Source organism: Andrographis paniculata, unplaced genomic scaffold (genome assembly GCF_009805555.1).
Source record: "Andrographis paniculata isolate CXL003 unplaced genomic scaffold, ASM980555v1 Contig69END, whole genome shotgun sequence".
NCBI lineage: Eukaryota > Viridiplantae > Streptophyta > Magnoliopsida > Lamiales > Acanthaceae > Andrographis > Andrographis paniculata.
Genome location: NW_026137605.1, coordinates 6,111,071 through 6,122,144, shown reverse-complemented (window position 1 = coordinate 6,122,144; position 11,074 = coordinate 6,111,071). Strand labels below are relative to the sequence as shown.

Here is an 11,074-nt window from a genome sequence, read left to right as displayed (position 1 = left end):
GTATTAGGAATCCCGTCGATAATATAAAAAAGATAATATTTATATTAAATATTTATTTTTGTAAGAGAATAATATATATATATATATATATATGGAAAATCTTGTCAAAAAAAAATTATGAGGAAACAAATCCATATATATGTATGTACAATTTCAATATTAATTGAATAATCATTTAAGAAATTTTGTATAAAATCCATGACATTTTGGTATATGACTCCAACAATCCTTTTCCTATCGTTAAAAAAATGAAACTGAATCCCCAAAAGAAGAAAGAAAACAAAATATATAAGAATACGGTAACGAAATCTATGAATTTTCTGTATATGATTGGTACAACCCTTTTTCTATCGTTCAAAAAAAAAAAAAAAAAAGAAAAAAAACCTGAATCGCAAAAAAAATAATATAAAACTTATAAGAACACTGTAATCAAATTTCAAAATCAAAATAAAACATACATACAAAAAATGATAATTTGATCACTCAAGGCAAACTTACATTTGTTGTCATCAAGAATAGGGGTGGACACGATTCGGGTATTTGCAAATACGCACACATTTGATATCCGAATCGAACTGAACAAATACCCGAAACCCGAATCGTATCCGAACCGAAATTTTCGGTTAACCGAAAATATTTGCAATATTTGCAAATAATTCGAACCAAACCGAAATTTTAAAAATATACATTAAAAAGTAATTAAAATTCTAATTAAATAAAAATATTTACAAATATTTCAAATATCCAAACCGAAACCGAACCGAATATAATTATTAATATAAAATTTAAAATAAAATTGTAGACACTAAAAATATATGTCTAAAATCAATTAAATATCATATATTTTGGAAGAAGATAAAATTCTAATAATATAAATATATGATATTTAATTATGCACATATGTTAATTTTGTTACAATAAATATCAACCATTAATGCAAAAATCTGCTTAAAATGGAAGATATCGTACAAATATTACGTGCATAAATAGAGTCCTAATAAATTTGACAGCAAAATAAATTAATCTTGTCAATAAAGGAAGTATATAAATTAATATCTTCCAAAAAACGCAATGATATAAAGATCTTGGTGAGAAAAAAAGGTGCACAATCAAATCCGTCAAGAATGGAAAATAGCATCTGATGGAAAATGAAATATTATAAAATCTTCCTATTGACCAATCAAAACGTGCCACGTGGCATCATTAAAAAAGGAAGCCGAAGCTACTCATCCCTTATAAATAGGAGCTATGACTAGTTTATTTGACACAACGAAGTTTTATCGAGGATTCAAGCAAAGGGGTAAGTCTCTAGTCTCTCTCTGGATTGTTCTTCATGTTCTTCGTGTCCTTCGAAGTGTTCTTCGTCGAAAGTTACTAATTTGGACAAATGATCCAATATTGGTCGACGAATCGATGAAGTTAACGTTCTTCGTCGTATATCCAAGCCGGAGGAAAGATCAAAGCTCTCAAAGTTCCTCTCAAAGCTTCAAGATGTTCATCGCGTTCTTCGATAAAGCATCAACTAGGCCCTCTTCGATCCAAAAGTCAAAGGGACACGCCGCCAAAAGTGTTATGGAGCACCAAATCCATCTCTTCAAGGATCAAAGCTTCAAAAGCCATTGAAGAGTCCATCAAAGCTAAGGAAGAACATCCAAAGTTCATCTCAAAGTTTCGAGGTGTTTATCGCGTTCTTCACCAAAGCAACAACTCGGCCCTCTTCGATACAAAAGTCAAAGGGATACGCGACCAAAAGTGTTATGGAGCACCAAATCCACCTCCTCAAAGATCAAAGCTGCGGATCGTCCAAAGAAGACATTAAATCCAAAGCCGACGATCAAATCGTCCATACGGAGATCGAAACTCTCCAAAAGGCGGCAAAGGCAAACCAAAGATCAAAGCCGCGGGTTGTCTAAAGAAGACACTAAATCCAAAGTAGATGATCAAATCGCCCACACGGAGACCACAACTCTCCAAAAGGCGGCAAAGCCAAACTAGAGATCAAAGCCGCGTATCGTCCAAAGAAGACATCAAATCCAAAGCCGATGATCAAATCGCCTACACGGAGATCGAAGCTCTTCGAACGGCGGCAAAGCCAAACCAAAAATCAAAGCTGCGGATCGTCTAAAGAAGATAACAAATCCAAAGCCGATGATCAAATCACCTACGCGGAGACCAAAGTCCTCCAAAAGCGGCAACGCCAAAACAAAGATCAAAGTCTCGGATCGTCTAAAGAAGACATCAAATCCAGAGTCGACGATCAAATCGCCAACATGGAGACCAAAGCCCTCCAAAAGGTGGCAAAGCCAAATCAAATATCAAAATCTCGGATGGTCCAAAAAAGACATCAAATCCAAAGCTGATGATCAAATCGCCTGCACGGAGACCAAAGCTCTCCAAAATCCGGCAAAATCAAACCGAAAGACCAAATCTCTTCGGATCAAAGAAGCCGTCGAAAACCAAGTTGGAAAACAAATTGACCCGGAAGGAGAATCAAAGGACCCATTTAGAGAATAGGACCCGCATTAAATTCAAATTATATATAATTTGTACAAATTTTGTGTTTATTAAAAATAACACAATTTTTTGTCCACAATAATAATATAAATATATTCGGTTCAATTAATTGAACAAAAAAGAATATAAAAAGCCGAAATCGAACTGAACCGAAAAAATATTAAATATACAGTATTTGTATTCGAACAAAATTTGCTCGGTTAATCGAAAATTCGGTTCGAGTTCAATTCGGTTCAGCTGTTTGATAGTTCGATTTGATTTTTTTTGCTCACCCCTAATCAATACATATGAAAGATAGTACGATGAATATTTAAAGATCGAATAGCGTTCAAAAAATTTGGATGTACCTTACTCAAACTTCAACTTAAACCTTCGCGACAACAAACACAATATTTTAAAGATAGCATTAGATCTTCAACATCGTGATGCTGGGTGATGGTGGGTGCTCCATCACACGTGTGCGTATATGTACGCACACGTGTGATGGAGCACCCAGTGTTTGGTGTTGAAGATCAAATCTAACACATATTTCAATTTTTAATTCACAATACATATTATAAATATATTTATAATTAACCACTAAATAAAATTACTTGAAAATCTTTATGGAATAATTGCATATACTTGATTTCTTATTGATTTATTATGTTACTCTCGTAATATAGATTATGAATAATTATTTATATGAATAAGGTCAAGGAAAAATATAAAGCAACTCTATTGTATTTCATTGAAATGGAGCTAAGGCATAAAGATGAAAAATGAAAGTAGAGATTAAACATTTTAATAATTTTTTATTTTAATTTTATTTTAATTTATTCTATGATACGATTAATATTTGAATCGTGGTATATTAATATTTACCTAACACTTGACAAATAAAATAAGCATCGAATAATTATTTTCTGAGATTTTATATATTAAGTTTATATATCATTTAATTCCATAATAAATTTTTGAATTACATACTACATCCTATATATATCAAATTTTTTTTATTTTTAGAATAAGAAAAAAAAAAAAAAAAAGCAAAACAGTAACTCTTTTATTAGTTATCATTTTATATTTTCAAAATAATTTTTAATTATTTTGAAAATCTTTATCATTAAAATAAAGTTGATATTTACAATTTTATTACTTGAATTCAATGGGCGATCTCATGAATTATTATAAAACAATTTTAATATCGAATTCATAAAATAGTAACTTTTTTCTTTTTTAATTATGATTTGAATAATTGATAATCATGAATATTTTAGGTATAAAAGTGCATAATAAAATTATATTTGTTAACTGTGTATTCACTCTAATCTCACAAAATAAACACCATTAGATTTCTAATATCTTATTATTATCATTAAATTTCTAATATATTATTATTGTTATTTTTCTTTTGCACCTTTAGACTCATTTTTAAGATTAATTTTTCATCTATAAAGCCTCTCACATTGCAGACTAAGCAATCATTCAAATCAAATCTATCAAACCTTACAAAAAAGTATTTGTTTGATCTTTATAGAATTTAAAGATGGCAGACTCTCAAGAACAAGAAATTCAATCAGGTAAAATTGCATTTCTTTTTCTTTTTATGATGCTATATATAAAGATTTTGGCACATAATTTCCATATATATACCTTTCAAATTTGTCGGGTTATAGATATAGCCGCTTTCTATTAATTATATTTATGTATATATTGACCGTTATATTTTTCAAGCTAGCATTTATATCTTTGCTACTTTATTGAATCGAAACTAATTGACAAATGTATTTTCTACGCAATTTTTTTTTTATTATTATTATAAGATTTCGATCGATTTATATAATCAATATCCACCATTCTAATTGCCATTTGTTTTTGTCTTTTCTAGTTGAGGTATCCATATGTATATATATATATATATATATTTAATTTATCAAATTCACTGTTGAATCATCGATAAAATGTTCATAGCTTTTCTAACAAGGTGCATTCTTATAACCTTTGAAGTTTTTAATCATTTGTTTGTGAAAGCATCGTTGGATAGAAAAATAACCTATTAATTAATTTATTTGAGGTCATATTTTTCAGAAATTTGAAGATGGACAAATAAACATGTTTACTAATTATATCCATTTAATGTGAACATGCTTTATTAAATTTAATTATTTAAAGATTATTGTATTATATAAATTTCAAAAAGGTTTTTGGGAACGATTTCTTAATTACTCATACTTTTTTTATTTTTTGCTAAATACTTATCATTTTACAGTTATTATTAATTTTCATTTTTGTAATACCTTTATTATATTTAATTTTGATCTAATATTTTTAAAAGAAAACTTAATTAAAAAGGCAATATAATCATATAATTTCTTTTCATGTATATATATTAAAGACATTATTTATTTTGATGAAGGTTTAAAACAATGCAATTGTATTAGTCATTTTTACATTAAAAAAAAAAAAATCACTAAAATTATCTGAATAAACATATATGCATTTGACTTCTCCATTGTATATATTTTATAAAAAATTTGAATATGTTTATTAATTACTCCAACACATTATTATTATTATTATTATTATTAGTAGTAGTAGTAGTAGTAATAATTTGATTTATCCTTTAATTATTCCAATAAGTACTTGTAAACATCTAAGGACATAAATTAAAATTGAATCCATTTCATATAAAAAAATAAAAAAAAATAGTCGGTCTATGTCCTCTAGTCTTAAAAAATAATTTCTTACACACACATAGTGTATTCACTTTTATTCTTTCTCCATCCAGCTATCATAAATAAAGAATTTTCAGGAATTTCGAAACATGCTATAGTTAATTTTCTGTCTATGTTCTATCTCATTACTCATATTCAAGAATTGTCGAAGAAATACAGTAACTACAAATATTTTGACAAATGCTGATAATATAGGAATTGAGGAGCATGAAGAAGAAGCTCCAAACATGCATGGACCAGAGCTACGTATAGCTACACCGCGTATAACCCGAATCATGCGGCGTGTCCTCCCCTACTACGCCCTTATTTCCAACGAATCAAAAGTGGTGTTGCAAGAGTGCCTCACTAAGTTCATTAATGTCATTACAAGTGAAGCTAACAGAGGTTGTGATAGGGATTACAGAAGAACTATTCTGGCAGAGGACATCATTCGAGCTATGGAAATGAAGGGTTTCAACGACTATATTGAGCCTCTATCACTGTATTTAAGTCGCTATCGATCCCAAAACCAAGAGCATGGTGAGTCTCACCCGGCGCCACATGTTTTTCATCATCAATCTAACATCAACCAACAGCCAAACTCGATGATACAGGCTCCCATGGCTATGGCGCCGCCGGTTCAACCAACCGGATATTCTACAGAATTTCCTGCCTCTTTTGTTGAATTACTTCAAATGGTGGAGTCTCGTGCGGCCAACCAACGCGGTGGCGGGGAAAGCTCATCCGGGCCCGGTGAACTTCGGCTTAATCCTTCTCAACCACCTAAGTAGGAAACTATCTGGATTTGGAATGATTTATATTTAATCCTCTTGTTTTTCTTCAATTAATTTCAGTTTGATGAACATTTATTCTTGTTATATTTGTGTGGCTTTGTGGGTATGCTCACAATTCTCTTTGTTGGACATTACCATGAATGAATTTTATTTTTCGCATAAAATTAAACTTTGTTGGTTTAAGTGAAATGTGATGTTATCCGCACTTTTAATCGACGTTTTGTCCGAGTTTTTAAACCATTATTCCAAATATAGATGTGAATTTACATGATTAACTATAAAACTATACTATATAAGCAGCAATTACGATGTTGAATTTAAAATTCAGCATCGTCTTAAATAGAACATCGATTCAGCATATCGTGTGTTACAAAAAAACATACTCTTTTAAAATATTTAATTGGTGCTATTTGAACAAATCAACACGGTACGGTAACCGAAGCGGTCATATAGTATTTTTCTATATATTTTATACAACAAAGTTATAATTTTGATAATGAATTCATTCTAATAATAACACTAATAAGAATAGAAAAATAATATGGGATACGATAATTCATAACAAAGAATTTTACAATAAAATAAAAAATTACTTCCTCTGTTAGCATACTATTAGTTTTAGGAAAATTTAAAAATTTAGTACTGTATTTATAGTTAATTAATATTTTTATTCTTATATCTCTTATGCCATATTTAATATTGTTATTTTAATTAATTATTTTCATCTTGAACCGCTCACATACTACTTAAAAAAAATATGGATTTTCTTTCTATTAGAACAAGAAAATTGATTTTGTTGTACACATATTAGCGATGTGTACAAGATGTGGATGGTTTATTACATAGCATCTACGTGTTTAGCTTATGACAGATTAATAATCATATGATTTTTTTGTTCAAAACCCCAGGTTCTTACTATTTGAACTTTGCGTTTTTTTTTAAAAAAATATATTTTTTTCTCTCACAAAATATCCCATCATACATTATTTTAATACTAAACTCAAACCAAATTTTTTTCAAACCCATCTAAAGAAATATACCCAATTTTTCATTTTGTGTTGCCTAAAAATATGTACGAATACAAATAGAATAAACACACCATCTTTTACCTTCTTTCTCTCTACTGACTTGTGAGTTGTCTCATCTTCATAAATGCATAACTAATATAAGCACTATCACACACATAATATAAAACACATGTTGCCTACTATACATATATATATATATATTATCATTACCTACACACATATACATATACACTGACTCACATAGTACGCACCTATATATACGGGCTATGTATACACATATATACCACATTAATATATATACACAAAATAATGATTAACAGTAGAAATAATTAATATTTCTATTTTTTATTAGTATATTAATATTATAACACGTTATTAGCACGACTAACTCTTTTGAAAAGGTTAGTATATTTCCATATTATTATGACTATTGACATTGTAAAATACGAAGTTGTCCCACTCATCATTTTTGAAAAAAAAAAACATTTTTTCGTAGATCATGAATGTTGAAATACATTTGGAAGTGATGGGCCTGAGTAAAACAATTGTAAAAGGTAATAATGTCACCAATCAGGGTCGAACAAAGACAATAATATTCCTCTAACATCTCATGAAGGATTGAAAATAGAATACCTCATAGTCAAGTATCCTCTTGACTTATGAAATAAATTAAAAGAAAAGCACAATCATCTGAAATTGATTATATTGCCAAAAGCTCATAGCGAATGACAAAATTTGAAGTTGCAAGACTCCAAACCAGTCATTAAATATAGGTCACTAACCTCATCACTAATAAAATAAAAACTCTCAAACTACAAAATATAATATGATATCAGAGCTACATTCCTCTAGGTACACTGAACCCAAAATATACTAAAAGGTGTCTATAGTTTCGTATATACTAGATTCATTTTTCAATTTTTATTAAAGTTTATGTTTGGCCTTCGATCATTTGTCTAGATTCAGTTCAATTTAGAGTCCTACTTCTAACTCAAACTGTATTGAGATTCCTACCTTTTAATCTAACTTTGTTGTGAGTAAGTTTTGTTTTTAACTATAGCTCAATAATCAAATTGTTTTTCTAACTCTAACTTCAATGTAAGTGAGTCTTATTTCACAATTCAACTTCATTGTGAGTGAGCCATATTTTCTATTTTAGCTTCACTGTGAGAGAGTTCTATTTCTAGTTCTAACTCCATTGATTAGTAAGTATTATTTTTAACTTTAACTCATTTAAGAGCATTGATTCTAAATTTGACTTAGTGGAAGATTTTGGCTAATTCCTTCGATCCGTCTTAGCAAAATCATGTTATTTCTATGACACCACTTGAGTTTTAATGGAGATAATGAAGTATTTTAGATATTTAATTTATGATTTAGATTAAATTTTTATTAACTACATCAAATTATTATTATTTTATTATATATGTTATTTTAGATAGTTAAGTCTTTCTAGTTTGTATCACTCTTATTTGTAGACTTGTGATTTTTATTTTAATTAATTACAAACTCTAAAGTTCTATAATATGTAACAATTATTTCTAGATAATGAAGTATTTTAGATATTTAATTACTTTTGTTGGACTTTGTATTCTTGTATTGTTGTTTCAAAATGGTTGATAAACATGACATTGCTTAATGTAGCAGTTATTGCAGCGTTGCCATTCATGGCAGAAAATAAGTTTGTTGGGAGTCTACCCCATGAGTTTCCTCTACCCAAAAAATATTGGAGTTAAGAGGAAGAAGAAAACAAGCCGCTATAACCCAGTCAATTATTAACAACTTTGGGAAACTAGATTTGGTTCCTTTGGAAACTAAAGATGTAGCTTTTGCTTCTTTTTTTTTTTTTTTTTTTTTTTTTTCTGATTAAATAAAGGTTATGAATATTTGAGTACTAAATGCATTTCATTTTTTTTTTGTTTCTAGCCATCAACATTGATTTTGGCCAGTTATTTGCTCATAGAACCTTGTTCCTAGCCAATCTTTACAATAGCTTGAACAAAACATAATTTAACACAAGGCATAAAATAAGATAACATTTTTTTTATGTTATTTGGTTTTTAGATATTTAATTCCACATATAATTTCATCTATTCTCTTTAGTCTCACTCCCTTGTCGTCGGGTGATTTTCGATCATTAGGTTTTCACTTCTCATATCAATTTTTGGAATTTAAGCGAGCCCCTAGGTAGTTCAAATTCCACAACTTAGAGGAAAGAAGAAAAGATTATGAAAAAATTTGTCTTACATAAATGAACACTTGCACCGTGTAAGTGCACTTGACAAGTACTTAGTTCAAAATCCTGTGTTGTGACTATTAAATACTTGTGTATTTATTGGGTACTGAATTTCTAAAAATAGTAGAAGATCATAAGGATGAAAATTACTACTTTCCATTAGCCCAATTACTTTACCACAATAAAAAAAAAATAGTTACAGATATGTTAGACCCTTCGATGATGAGTTCTAGACAAATATGATATCCTTAGGGTTATTTTATTCACTAAATAATGCTTGTACAACTCAACTCTATAATTTTTACGTCAACGCTCAAACATCAAAATCACCAATTTACCTGATGGATGTCTGGAAGAAGTATGCACGTCAATAAGTGATGGAATAAATTATTATACTCTAGGGTTTTAGTTGTGTATAATATATCTGTGGTCTAAATAATATTCCACAAAAGGTAAGTTTGTCATCACCATTTGATTGGATTCATTCAAATGGAGCATCAGCCTAATCTTTGCAAGTGATGTAGGGTCAGTCGAGGATTTGATGGATTAGCTTTGATAACATGGATTTTGAATATATTCTCCTAGCGGTTCTTGCATTGATATCTTGCAATTTTTTTATTGAAAATGTGCTTAATTGTGCCAAAATGCCTAGAAAAATGTGTATATATATATTTTATCATTTGGTATGTTGTGGTATTTTGAAGTTCTTTTAGTTGCAAATCATAAGAAAATTGCATCCAAAAAGAATTTTGAAATATAGTATTTATTAGTCATGGAGCCTATTCATGAAATGGAAAGGTTTGCAATTTTCACTCAGTCAGAGACAACTACTACATATTAAACTACATCAACCCTAGTTTCGCTTACCCTCAAAAGGATGTTAAATATAATTTGGTGTGGGAGGATAATTGAACATTCATTTTTGCATCCGGTAGAATTGATGGATGAGAATCAAATATTAGTTGGATATTAGCTATCCATAACAGTCAACTATTAGGTTCGGGATCCTAACTATGTAAATTAAAGTTTCAATTTAAAAGGTAATTAGGCCTAACTGATTATTATGACCTAATTAACTATTTTTATTTTTTTTTTTCAGAATATTAGAGTAGAAGCAACCATACGTAGAAAAAATGAGACATAACAGAGTAGCCATTGTGCAAAGGTCTCTCTCTCGACACAAATTTATATTTTTTCTTGATCGACATAACAAACATTGTCCGATAAACGTGAACAATTTAATGAAGATAGAGGACATCTATATCTTCATGGAAGCATAACAGGTTTTTTGCCAATTCTTGTTTGGTTTTTAATTATTTTTATGAGATCGAGATTTCGGTGAACTTCGTATTATTTATGCCATATCTGAAATTTTAATTTTGGATCTTTATACTCTATTTTCAGTGATGGTGGATTTTTTGATGGGCTGAAGAGTTCGTTATTTTTCCTCTTTGTATTGGAGAGCTTTTCCATGTAAATTGGTGTGTCGTTATATTTTTACTATTTATTAGTGCTCCTGTGATATTCTACAATTAGATAATTATATCGCTGTGTATTATTATTATTATTTCCAAAATATGGTATAAGAGCATATTCGATTGTCAAAATTATGGAGATTAATACTAGTAGGATGAGTTCTTTGAATGGGACGAACTATCACAAATTGTAAGATAAAATTAAGGATCTTTTATTTGTGAAAACTTTGTATTTGCCTGTGTTGTTACTTCAAAAATGATTCGAAAACTGATGAAGTCTGGAAGTTTTAGCATTTTCAAATATGTGGTTTTATTCGGCACTGGTTTGATG

At 29.3% G+C, this 11,074-nt stretch overlaps 1 protein-coding gene across 1 annotated transcript; it reads left to right on the top strand.

Moving 5' to 3' along the window:
• Positions 1-4,037: 4,037 nt before the first annotated feature.
• LOC127263968 (nuclear transcription factor Y subunit B-6-like) lies at positions 4,038-6,001 on the top strand. Its single transcript, XM_051293290.1, has 2 exons — positions 4,038-4,076; positions 5,427-6,001. The coding sequence occupies exons 1-2, from the start codon at positions 4,043-4,045 to the stop codon at positions 5,999-6,001; spliced, it is 609 nt and encodes a 202-aa protein (XP_051149247.1). The 5' UTR covers positions 4,038-4,042.
• Positions 6,002-11,074: the final 5,073 nt, after the last annotated feature.